The sequence below is a fragment of the Camelus dromedarius genome, chromosome 1, assembly GCF_036321535.1.
Source record: "Camelus dromedarius isolate mCamDro1 chromosome 1, mCamDro1.pat, whole genome shotgun sequence".
NCBI lineage: Eukaryota > Metazoa > Chordata > Mammalia > Artiodactyla > Camelidae > Camelus > Camelus dromedarius.
The window spans coordinates 92,489,263-92,502,714 of record NC_087436.1 but is presented as its reverse complement, the minus strand read 5'-3'; the positions used below and the strand labels follow the sequence as shown (position 1 = coordinate 92,502,714).

The 13,452-nt window shown below is 37.9% G+C and overlaps 1 protein-coding gene across 5 annotated transcripts in view; it reads right to left on the bottom strand.

The window, feature by feature from the left end:
* ATP8A1 (ATPase phospholipid transporting 8A1) overlaps positions 1-13,452 on the bottom strand; it is a 214,562-nt gene that overhangs the window by 47,860 nt on the left and 153,250 nt on the right. For all 5 annotated transcript variants that reach the window (XM_031435242.2, XM_031435256.2, XM_031435239.2 and 2 more), the window contains 2 exons: positions 2,230-2,413; positions 2,029-2,139 (listed from right to left, as the gene is read on the bottom strand). In XM_031435242.2, the coding sequence (XP_031291102.1) occupies positions 2,029-2,139; positions 2,230-2,413 (295 nt within the window). The remainder of the gene's footprint in view (positions 1-2,028; positions 2,140-2,229; positions 2,414-13,452) is intronic.

Below are 13,452 nucleotides of genomic sequence, written 5' to 3'. Positions count from 1 at the left end.
ACTATAGAGAGGATTGGGTATCAAAAATAATTATTTTAGAAAAGAATCACAAATTTGTATAAAAGAGTTCTTTTTTTAATCTTATAAGCTTTTCTGGAAGTGCATTTTGCTTCAAAACACAGACTATTCCAGACCAAACTTAGTAATGAACAATAAGTAAATTCATAGATTATCCTGTTTATGTTCCAAGTTCTTGATTATTTTACCTAATGGGTTGCAATCTAATGACAGCTTTTTAGTGACTGATAAATAACCTGCCTGCATGCTTCAAACCTAAGTTTTCCCTTTACTAGTCTGATGCATAAAAAGAACTACGCCAAGTCAACATTTTGATAAGGAGATAAACATTCTGACAGGCATAAAGACCAGCTGAAGCAAACATACAGCAGCTACAACTAATTCATCAACAGGGGTAAGGGGGAATCTACTGAGTTTTTTGGTTTAAAGTGTTACTTCTGTGGTGTAAAATATGGGGTATTATTTCCACCTGGCAAATGGTTAGGTTCTGTCTTTCCTGATCGATGGGCAGAAACAGTGAACAGAGTCGAGGGCAAGGTGGCATAAGCAAACATCTGTAAGGGAGCCTGGAGCAGATTTACGAGGGCATAGGCAGCTCCTCTGACAGGAGTGGAAGATAGAGGGATTTCTTAAGAAGCTATGGAGGGGGCAGGGTATAGCTCAAGTGGCAGAGCGCATGCCTAGCATGCAACAAGGTCCTGGGTTCAAACCCCGGTCCCTCCTCTAAACAAATAAGTAAACCTAGTTACCTATAACCTCCCTGACCCCCACCACCACACACACAAAAAGAAAAAAATGCTTTGTGAAGCCTCAAGAGGAGCAAGGAATAAGCATTACAAATATTGTTTCTGATGATAAAATGGTAAAAAAAAAAAAAAGTAACTTGCGTACCACACCCTGAATCTGCTTATTCATCTATTAGTGTCGTGCTATCCACGGTGGTAGCCACTGGCTAGGCGGCTCCCTGAACACTTGAAATGTGATTAGTCCAAACTGAGATATACTCTAAGTGTAAAATACACACCAGATTTTGAACATTTAGTGTGAAGGAAAAAAGTGAGATACTGTATTAATAATATATGCTGAAATGATAATATTGAATATATCCAGTTAATTGAAAGATAATTAAAACATTTATTTAGGCTTTAATTTTTTTTACTTGTTCACGTGGCTCCTAGAAAATGTGCATTCACACATGCAGCTTGTTTTATGTTTCTGTTGGCAAGCTCCAACAGAACCTTGCTTGATTTACTTTGTAGCTGCTGAACTAAGCCTGGGGCCTGGCATCCAGCAGGTACTGTAAAAATGTTCGCAGAACAAAATGCATCCTCTTAGAAGCGATATTCCTGACCCAGGTTATGTTTTCATGTTAAAAATGATGTCATATTTGCTACATGAAAAGGAATATAGAAATTTCTTGTTATCCAGACACAGGAAGTGAGTCTTCTAATTTTTAGACAAATTCCTCATTGTCTGGACTCAACTTACCAAACTCAGAAACCAAAACAAGGGATCCTTGTATATAATTATCTAAGTTTGAACTACGAGAAGGCTAAGAACTGCAAGGTGGCCAATACCAGCAAAGCCACCCGTGCCTCCTACCAGATTAGATCCCCTGGTAGAGCTGACATCCCCAGTTTTCTGTCCACTGTCCCTTCCTTTTCTTTTTAAACACCGTCTTCCTTGTTTGCATCCCGAAACAGCGTATCGTTTTCTCTCATGTTTTTGAGCTTTATAAAAAAATGCTATAGAGTTTGCAGTCTTTTAAAACCTGAACACATTAGTTTATGACCAATTGTAATTCAACATTTCTAACCAAAGCTGTAGCATGTTTTTAGTCAGAATTTAAACCTTGTTCTCCATGGCTGACAAACGTGTTGTTTTAACAGATTAAGAAGTTAGAAAAAGTGGGCAAATGAAGGATTAATTACAATGATGAGAAAATGTCCTCACCAAGAGAATTCTCACGTACATGCGCAGATGACAAGGATTTTAAACGGAACGTGTTACCTCGATGATGTAGAGGACAATGTTCTTGTAGAAGCAGTACAAAATGCACTTGGAGACTCTGTTATAGTTCCAGGCACCATGAACCATCAATAAATTCTTCAAATACTTGAACTAAAATGAGAGTGGGAAAAAATTAGTATTTTCCTCTTCAGAGGGCAGCTGCGCGGGACGAACGGTGTGTCCCGCGGGGCGACGCTGTACCTGCGCTATGGAGTAATCGGAGGAATTAGCCGCCTGAAGGCCTTCGTTGCCGCTGATCCCAACCCCCACGTGTGCCGTCTGGATCATGCTGACGTCATTTGCTCCATCCCCGATGGCAAGGGTTATGACTTTAACTTGTTTTTTAACCATCTCAACGACTTCAGATTTTTGAAGTGGAGAAACCCTTTAGATTAAAAAAAAAAAAAAATTAATTAACTTCGTTTTCTGAAAAAGAATTTTGAGATGTTATAGTCCTGAAGGATAAAAGCCGCAGAAGAGGCAAATGACTAGGTCTCTGAAGAATCATCATGGAAAAGCCCTAGGTTTACAAATGTTTAGCTCTCTGTGAGCCTGGCTGGCCACTTTTAGGGAAAAAATAAGGCCCTGGGAGCAAACCTCTAGGTGAGAGAAACTACAATGCCTTGCTAAGCATCAGTGTACCAGAATGCTTGCAGACATTTGTTAAAAAATGACATCTGAGTTCAGAAATTCCATTACTTCCTAACAAATAACATCAGAATGTCTAATTCCTCATTTTTGACTGAAAAAGAAAGCCAGAAAGGCTGTTGAGTGGTGTCCAAATACCAACTAAACCCTACACTATACGTGGAAAATAAAAGTTTCGAGCCTCTGCAAGCTGACCTTAGACGATGGACTATACATTTAGAACGACTTAAACCTTTACTTGAATTAACAGTAGGGAACTGGCTAACTTCTCAACCTGTCCTCAGGCACCCTGGTGAATCAACCAGAGTCAATACCAAGCACTTGATTGCAAAGCTCATGTGCCTCAGTCTTCTTCCAAAGCTACTGACAATGGCCAAGTAGAATCAAGCAACCTTTAACAGAAAGGCAGGTCAGGAACAGGGAACACGAGCATTCACACTAAAATCGTATTTGGTGTTACCTTTGGAGCAACTTATCACAGACTTTTAAAAGCCGTTTAAGAAATAAACCCCATGACAATCACAGAAGAGCTCCATGACAGAAAACATCAGTGTGATTGACTTATACTGTCCACATGGTCTTGGTGATTGAAGAGAAAGAAAGGAAAACTGAACAGTGAACTGGCTCAGTAAACTATTAAGTAAACTGAGAAACACGTAATATATACAGTGTTAGTGGACAATAGAAACAACTCAGAGCTAAACTCTTTATCAAGGTTAAGTGCAGTACATACCTGCAGGAACATGATTAATTATTTATTATTTGGGGTGGGAGTGGGTATAGCTCAGTGGTAGAGTGCATGCCCAGCATGCATGTGGTCCTGGGTTCAAGCCCCAGTACCTCCATTAAAAAGAAATAAATTAACATAATCACCTACCCCTCTCCCTGCAAAAAAGCAGTATCTCTAGCAAACTCCAAAAACTTATTTGGAGGGGGGATAGCTCAGTGGTAGAGCATGTACTTGGCATGCACGAGATTCTGCATTCAATCCCCAGGACCTCCATTTAAAAAATAAATAAATAAACCTAACCCCCCACAAGTAATCCCCTCCCCCCAAAAAAACAACAAATAACAAATATCATTTGTTATTCTACTTAGAAATGGAGATCATGACTCTGCAAGACTCAATACATCTTTGCATGTTTCCCTGATTATTCCCTTAGGAAAAATTCCTCGCAGTTGATATTGTGCATAAACATGTGCTTTCAGGAGGTCCAGCTGCCCTTCTCAAAGGCTTTAGCCAAGAACAGATCCGGTCTTTATTTCAAGTTTGAGATTCACTGCGTTAGGCTCTGAGTTGATGCAGAGTGAACCAGTCTCCTCATCTTCGTATTCCTAGTGCTGATCCAGAATAGGTACTCAATAAACGGCTGCTGCATGAAAGAATTATTTTTAATTCTTTCTTTGGATTTCCTTTCGGAGTCTGGTGATAGCACCAAGTGACAACTGTGACACAGGAAGGGAATGGATAAATGTCAGGCCATGAATGGGCTTTTCCACTGTGAGCCCTCATTTTTCTTCAAAGCAATTTTCAATTCATTTTCACATTTTATTTAATTTTTTTTAACAGGCTAATATAAATTGGTAAGCCCACTGGCTCTAGGCCAATGTTTTCAACATGGACTACGGCTGACATTTAGTAAATGTCAAAAAAGAATGCTCACCTAGAAATGATCTAAAAAGAAAATGGGAAATGGGCATGAAAAGAGAAAAGCATTTGAAAACATTGATCAAATTCCCTTTACAATTTAACAGGCTCACGACGTACATCCATTGTGAAGTCACACCATGGAATCAATGGAGCCTTGAAACACTGGTATTGTTCTTTATTTTTTTTTCTCCCCATATGCTGAATGTGTAATAAAGAAGAAATCTCTGCACAGGGAGCTAATATTAGTAATTTAAAGGAGCATCAGAGAAGAGCTGGATTCAAAAATCTTATGGTAGCTCACAGAGAAAAAAAATGTGACAATGAGTGTGTATATGTCCATGTATGACTGAAAAATTGTGCTGAACACTGGAATTTGACACAACATTGTAAAATGATTATAAATCAATTAAAAAAAAAAAGAAAAGAGCTGGATTAAACTTCATTATCTTTTTTCATGGCTATTACAACCAACCAGTGCTTTCTCTGCTTGACACTGCAATTTTCAATACCCCCAAATTAAAATCAGCTGAAGATTTTATACCAACTCTGTGGGTGTGGCTAACTCAGGTATTAAAAACAGAGTATGAGCTCCCTTGGCAAGAACAATGCTTTTTTTTTTTTTTTTAAATATGATGATGTAGTGAGAGACATCCCCCAAATTACACTGCAGCTGCTACGAGCAAGGGTATCTGCTTCCATTATCAAGATAAAAGTAGACAACTGGCTTGGAAGAAGACTCAAGAAACAGAGGAAGCCCTGGTATCTGACGGGTTTGAAATAGCGGTGGGTTGCTAAACAAAGATGTTAGATTTAAGTGGGGACTCATAAAATAAAATGTATCCACTTAAAACATTTAACTCAAGATATAAATGTACCAGCTTGTGATGTAGGGCAAAGAACCTTACTCTGCAAAGGAGTTTGTTTTTACAATTCTGCCTATTTTTCTTGCAGAAATCTCACTGATGAGGCACAATCCATGGTTTGTTTCATTAAGTGAGGACTAGAATGTAATGATGCCCCCCCCAGTTTATTATGATCTTACCCCAAGTTCAACAGCATATTTTTTAAAGTTTTTCTAGAACATGATACTTGGTTTTCCTAGCAACAATTCTGACTAGATTACTTTTTGACGACTTGCATCTAATTAAATGATGATTACTTTAAGGAGTACAACAGGAATACACAGATTAAGGAACAAGCACCCACAGAGTCCCAGTAAGCACCAAGTGGACTCATGCAAGCAGAAGTGCAGGCAGGCACTAAAGACTGTCCTTCCAGGTCTGGGCATGATGGGCGGTGGGCAACCACCAGCATGTCTTAGGGAGGGAATGTGGTTTAATGGGACTCAGCTCAGTCAAGCTGAACTCAGTTCAACAGATCTTCTATTTCTTTTATAGCATCCATTTGAAAAAATTGTTCCTTGCTACAAGGGGGCTCTACAAGATAGCAATACCAAATTATAAGACATTAAAAATGAGTGCTGCATAAGGCTGTTTCATCTACTTGCCAGTTCTTAACAATTTCAGAGGATGTCGAAATTAGCATGGGCTGCAAAAGCCTTCTTTGATGAGTTAGAATTTGACGTGGCCTTGACCAGGAGAGGAGTGCTCACATCACAGAAATAGCACATATTAAATTTCTTTAACCTCATGTTAGAAATTCTCCAGAATATATTCCTTTCTACCGTTGTGTTTCCACCTTATAAAAGATCACCTCCTTCACTCATTAGAGTTTACTTTAACTTTTGTACACTTGCTTCTGTATTGGTACAATTTCCAGAATAGTCTAGGACAATCTTACCACACAAGTTAACTCTTCCAAATGTCTATCAAGAACCACAAATCCATGATTGAAATGATCTCAAACCTAAATTTTACAAATACCAATAGTGATCCAATGCACAGCTCAGAAATATCACAGAAGCACTCTGTTTTCTACTCTAGTTTTATAAAAAAATTTTTTATAATCACCAGTGGGTCTGCATCAGGACATAAATTATTCACGGTTTTCTTCTCTTCCACTGTCACTCTTTCTTCTTTGTAAGAAGGCAGAGACTCTGTGGAAAAGGACTACACATTCAGCATAGGCTGTCAAGTCCAGCTTTCTTCCTCGTGACTCCACAAACAGAGGGTGGTCCTTTGCGACACAACCTAGCAGTGCACTGAGTGCAACATGCTCTTCAGATATGATTTTGGCTGCAGTTTCCGCACGTGTTATTCATTATTTTTCTTATTTGCTATGTAGTAACTCTCTGCCCTGTGAACATTAGGTCGGAGCACTGGAAATTTTTACCATTTAAGCTGGAAAGCATATGGGGAAGCCCATATCATACGAGCTGCATTTGGCACCCTTTTAATGGGATTAGCTAAATGAATCACCTTTTTGAATGGAATAAGGATTATATGAGCATGTATATACACAGTCACATAATAAAGAATATCTGAAGGGAATTTTTATAGGTAGCTAACAGGAGTACAATAATTTATCTTACTGTGTTGTGTTTTTAGGTTAATAACCTAGAAAAATCTCACATGTACACTAGAAGTTATGCTGATAATACATTCACTTAAAAATTTATATTGTAAACTTACAAGTTACTATAAAGTTGCTTTTGGGAAGTAAATCTAGAAAAAAATTAAGAACATGGAGTAACATCATCTTTCTTTATTATCCTGAAGTGCTTTGCATAATGACCCCATATGGATAGAGCCCCTGTATTTACTAAGCCTGAGGGCTGCTCCTGATGGCTATCAAGATGTCAGGGTCATTGGTGGGGGATCTGCTGTACTTTGCTTTGCAACAAACTTCCTAAGTTTTCTCTTTGTGAATATCAGTCTATTCCCCATTGAGTCATATTATGATGACTAATAAAGAAATTACACAAGGGGAGAAAAACCTAAGAGAAAAATTTATGAGATCTTACTTAACTCTTTGTTGAACTAAAATTTGCTAGGCTCATTTATAAAGTTTTGAACCGAGGAGGAGTTAAAATAGGGCAAAAAAAAAAAAAAATCTGTGTTACATGTACCCAAATTACATAAATATTATAAACACTTCTAGAAACTCACCATCAATTTATTACTGGAATGAAAACAGCTGCTTAAAAAGCAAATCCTAAAAATGATTCTTAGCACAGGGCACACAATGAAACATTCACCCACTTCTAGGTGAGAGACTTGTGATGTTCAAGTGACTGATGAGTGGGTGCTCCCCCAGCCTCCAAATGATGAGTGAGTGCTCGCTCCCCTAGCCTCCAAAAGCAACATCTGTGGATGCCCTCTGAAGGCAGAGGCATCAAGGGGAACTTACAACGTGGGGAATCTACAGAAATAAAATGCAGATAGCCTTGCCATAGGACAAAAAAGGAAAGTAACTTTAAAAAAGATTTCTTTTTGCAATGCATCTTAGATGCAAAACTTCTCTTTTGCGGAATTTATGTTGTTATAGGTAAACTTTGGTTTCAATGGTTCAGAAAATATTTTAAATAACGACTGACCATATGGATAGTGTATGTTTGAATATGCATGTATGTGTGTGTGTGTAGGCACCCCAAACTACTAACTGGCAAAGATACCTTATAAAAGGCACTAAAAACAAAGCTCCTTCTAGTAGAAATCTTTATCACTGTAGTCACACCACAGAAAAGTTTGTCCACAGTGGTACCATTCATTAAAAAAAAGGTTGGTCTGTCTGTCTGTCTGTCTGTCTGTCTGTCTGTCTATCTATCTATCTATCTATCTATCTATCTATCTATCTATCTATCTATCTAGGACCTAGTACTCTGCTTAGCACTCAGCGGATGTAAACATGGTAGTAGAACTGAATAAATGGAAATTTTGCAAGAAAGAAAAATTAACCTCACTATCCATGAAGCTAAGATCACAACTCTTGTTCATTTTAGATGGCTCACTGTTAGGAGGCAGTCTGTTTAACCCGCCATGTATCTGGAGTAGAGAGGAACTAAGTACAGGATACTGGATTCTTCAGGGTGGGAAAGACAGGTGAAAAACCATTAAGTGGAGAAGGAAACTTACCACTTCTTTAGTGGAAAGTGGGCATATTCAGAGTAGATTAGAACCAGATGACAGGGGCCTCTGCATGCACGGTAAGAAAGTCCGAATGTCACAGCTGGCTCTAAGCAGTAAGTTAAAAGTTTTTGAGCCAAAAGTGAATATAATAGAAGCAGTGACTTAAAAATATTAATTTGGGTTGCTCAGAACATATATACATACAGACAGACATACACATACCTTAATTAAAAATATTTCATTGCTAAAAAAATGCTATCATCTGACAACATCTGTGAAGTACAATACAATTAGGTATGTCTGTATATAAAATAGATGGAGATATCTGTGGATGTATCTGGACTTTACCTAGGATGAGGACAATGAAAATGAAAAGAAGGGACATTTAGTTGGTGGGGGTTTTCAAATCAAAGTGGAATCAGAGATGATCCCTAGGGTTTCAAAGTTGGGTTATTAGGAAAATGAGGGATTAAACATAAATAGAAAAGGCAGGAAGATATATAGAAGAAAAATATCAGGGATGTTCTAAATACTCAGAAGGTCAGATATCACTGAGATATTCTAGTGGAATCACTAAGCAAGCTGATGGAAAAGTCAGAACTGAGCTTGGAAAAGGATGCAGAGCCGGGGTTGTACATTCAGATGTCATCCACTCACCAAGTATTTAGTGACCTTTTACTATGTGACAGAATTTCTATGGAAGAATATAAGGAGAAGAAAGGAAATGAAATAGAAGACCTCAGAATCCTCCTTCTGCCCCTAGGAGTTACTAGCTTAAGGACTTTTATTGAGCCACTGTCTCAGGCGTCAGATGTTAAAAGCCTACATGACAATGGTTTCTCTATGGACTCTTGCTTTAAAGAGATAGAAGTAGTGGAGAGAGAGAGATGGTAATTTCTTCAACATGGGGCAAGGCCCAGCCACCACTTTCTGTCTAGGGAGCCTTGCCTGATAGGACTGGTGGGCTTCCAACCGTGAAGCACGTCTACTCGAGAAGGCGGACTGCTTTCCCCTTCTAGCTCTGCCTTATAGTGACCTTGCTCTCAGAGGGAAGACCTACGGCCTCCATCTCCCCCCATACACCATGTCTGCTCGTAGCCCATGGGGCACTGATTCTCTTCCCTTTTCCCGTGACTCTGGTTAGGTAAGGAAAGGCTGGAGCTTCTCTAGGCTTAAAGAAAATCAGTCTGCCCTTCTTTCCTTCCTTCCTCTGCCCTCCACTCCTTTTGAATTCTCTTCTGTGTGGATGGTTTCTCCAAGGAGTCTTCTCTCAGAAATACCTAGTGGTGGATGGAAGAAGTGGGAGCACAGGCTATCGACAGAAATTGGAATAAAACCCAGAGGATGCCATGAATTAGAAAAGGAGTTCACTAGACTTCGGGGTCACCATTATCAGTTAACACAAAATCTGTGAGAAACCTTTGGGTAAACAGGAAATGGGTAAGAGTGGTGTACCAGAGGCTGTAGGGGAACAGCCAGGTGGGGAAAGCTTTCCCACTTCTCCGTGGTGCCCTGTGCAAGCCCAGGCTGACCAGTGTGGGGGGCTGAGGCTGGGCTGGATTGAGCTAAGGGGCTCCTCTCCCAACAAAACTGTGAACTTTGGTTTAGGCTTGGAGTCTGTGGAAACTCGAAGTCTACAAAGTAATATGTTTGAAAAACAAAACATACCAAATCCAGGAGTATCCCCAGTGTTCTAAAGGTAAAACCTCAGGAAATTTCTCCCCTCATGCCTCAGAGAGGAAAGTCAAGCTTTCTGGTCAACCTCAGGGCATGAAGCCAGGCAGAGACAGGTGCCAATGGTATGGGTGTGCTGAGAACCCTTGAACGTTACCTCGCTCAGGCAATTTCATCAGAATGTGGCTGCCTTTAACAAGAGTGGTGTTTGGATAAAGGAACTAGGGGAAAACAGGGATTCACTGAGCCCTGTCTCCAAATTTGCCTCATGTTAGGACCTAGCTTTCACTTTTGCCTCAGAGGGAACATTACTGCTCACTAGGGAAAATGGGGAAAAATGGTTTCAAAGGGAATACTTATAAGATAGGAGAAGATTATGAGCACAAAAGAAATATAATAACTTATAAAAAAGTAGAACTTGTAAAAGCAGAGATAACAAGAATTTTTAAAAAGTTTAATGAAAAATAAACCTTGGAAAAATAAGGTGAGATCCTGGAAACATCTAACGGGAACAAGGAGTTACAGTGAAGAATCAATTGAGAATAAGTTATATAAAACTATAACTGCTAAAATAAAGAAGCCAATAGTAAACTGAGTAGTCAATATGATAGAACCTGAAAGTGAAAACAAAAAATTTTCCCAAAAGATAAGAGGAAATTAAAGATTGTGAAAAAAATGAAAAGAATGGAGGAAAAGAGGTGACTACATATATGTAATGGGAGTCCAAGAAGAGAATAAAAAAGGATAAAATTAAAAAGAATGATTAATAATTTTCCAGAATTAAAGAAAGATATCTATCCTTAGATTGAAAGGGCTTATATAGCACCAAAAAGAAATGCAAGAAAAACGTACCTACTGCAGACACATTATGGTTAAACTACGATTAAGAAAACATTCTAGGGGGTAGGGGGTGGGAAGGGACAGACTGGGATTTCAAAATGTAGAATAGATAAATAAGATTATACTGTATAGCACAGGGAAATATACACAAGATCTTATGGTAGCTCACAGTGGAAAAAAATGTGACGATGAATGTATGTATGTTCACGTATAATTGAAAAATTGTGCTCTACACTGGAATTTGACACAATATTGTAAAATGACTATAACGCAATAAAAAAAAGTTAAAAAAAGAAAAAATTCTAAAGATTCTAAAGCTTCTAAAAGCTTCTAATATAAAAGTAGATTAATTACAAAGAAAGCAATCTGACTGCTCCTGGATGCATGCACAAAATTACTTTAATATCTTCAGTTCTTGTCTCTTTATGGGGGGGGGGAGGGAAGGAAAGACATACTAATACATACAGACAATAAGTACAAATATGGTCATCAAAACATTAGAAATAATCAGACATAGCATAAATATAGATTGTAAAAGTCTCAAACCAGCTGAAGAAAATCTGATTTAGAGAGTGAGGCCTAATATGGCAATAATTATAATAAATATAAATGGGTTAAATTCATCAATTAGAAGGTGAATTCTCACATTAGATTAAAACAAAAATATCTAGCAATATGGCATCTAAGAGACACACTTCACAATAACAGCTAATATAACACTTACTTGTTCTATGTTCTGAGCTCTTATTTTAATTCATTCAATTCTCTGAATCCTGTATGAGACAGGTTACTATTATTTCCATTTTACAAATGAGGACCCTGAGGCACAAAAGGATTACATAACTTAAGGCAAAATAGTAAGAAAGACAGAGGTGAAGCCAGAATTCAACACTAAGCAGTGTGGATTTAGAGAGAGGACAGCATTTTTAGCTACTATATTATACAGAAGGATCGAACACAAAGGTTTAGAGGTTGGAAAAAAAAAAAAGATAAGGCCCATATGAAACAAAAGAAAGCCACGTTAGCAATTTTAATGCCAGATAAACAGAATTTAGGACACAGAAAAGGCCATAATGGTCAGAGAGAAATATTAATAATGTATGATAGCATTCTTCTCATGAGAAATGTTCGATTAGGCTATACAAAATAAAATTTGATAGCATTTCAAAGAGGAATATAATTTTTAATAATAGCTACCAATGCATTGAGTACATATCTTAGGCCATTTATTCCTCACAACTCTATGAACAATTATTTTTATCTCTATTTCAAAGATGAAGAAAACTGAAGCTGGAGAAGTTAACATATTATTTAGCTACTCAGAGGTGGAGTCTGGACTTAGATTCTGGAAAGTCTGGCCTCAGAGCTTAAGCTCTGGATCATATAGCATTATAAACAGAAGGAAAAGGGTGGATTGTTTAATAAGTGGTATTGGGAGAATTTGCTTACTGTGTAGAAATGAATAATGCTGGACCCCTTCTCCTTCATATCCATACAAAAAACATAAAGCTATAAAGTTAACAGAAAAAAACGTAGGAGAATATCTTCGTGGGTGGGAAGTTTTTACTATCCCAAAAGCACAAACCTTAAAGGGAAAAATTAATGGAATTTGACTGTCTCAAGGTCAATGATTTTTGTTCCAGGAAGAATACCACAGGCAGAACTGAGAAGGGAGCTGGATTAGAAGATATTCGCCATGTCTATACCCAGCAAAGAATCAATATGCAGAACATACAAAGAATTCTTGTACATATGCAGGAAAAATATACAGGAAACCCAATGGAAAGCTCTGTATCCGGAGCCTTCTTCAGTGTGCTACTTTTTCTCATAACAAGTGTTACCATTGACTTTATGTCTATCTGATATGTAATAAATCAATTATAATCACTCATACACACAGCATTTACTGCCTTTTGTATGCATCTGTGTATTTATTTTACTGAATAACAGCTACAATGTGAAGGCATGGATTATTTTTTCTTGTTGTTCATTGTTCTATTTATGGCACATAATAGGTGCTTGAAAAACACTTTGAATGAATGAATGAAAGAAAAAAAAGAAAGAATGAGTGAATGTACTTCAAAAGCAGAAATCCAGAGGGTTAAACATTTAAATAAAGAGCTATTCAATCTCCCTAGTATTCACAGAAACGAAAATCAAAACAAGGTGCCACTTGTTAAACATCAAATTGGCAAAGTTGTAAAAGGAAGAATGTTAAGTGTCGATATGAAGGTAGGGAGACAGCAACCTTCCTACATGGATCTGGGAGTACATACTAGCGCAGCTGTTTTAGAGCAATGAGATAGTTCTGATAATTCGGATTGAACTGAAATATATATCCCACAGCCAGGCATTCCCATTCCTAAGTATATATCCTAGAAAAACACTTGCATGGGTACACAGGATATTCATTTCGGCACTTTCCATGGTAGCAAAGATTGAGGGGCAATTTATGTGTCTATCACTACAAGAACAGATGAATAAAGTGGTGTATATGTGAAGACGTAAACTTGTTCTATACATGGTAACATGGAGAGATCTCAAAAACATGTAGAAAGATTAAAAAAAGGCAAAAAATTATGC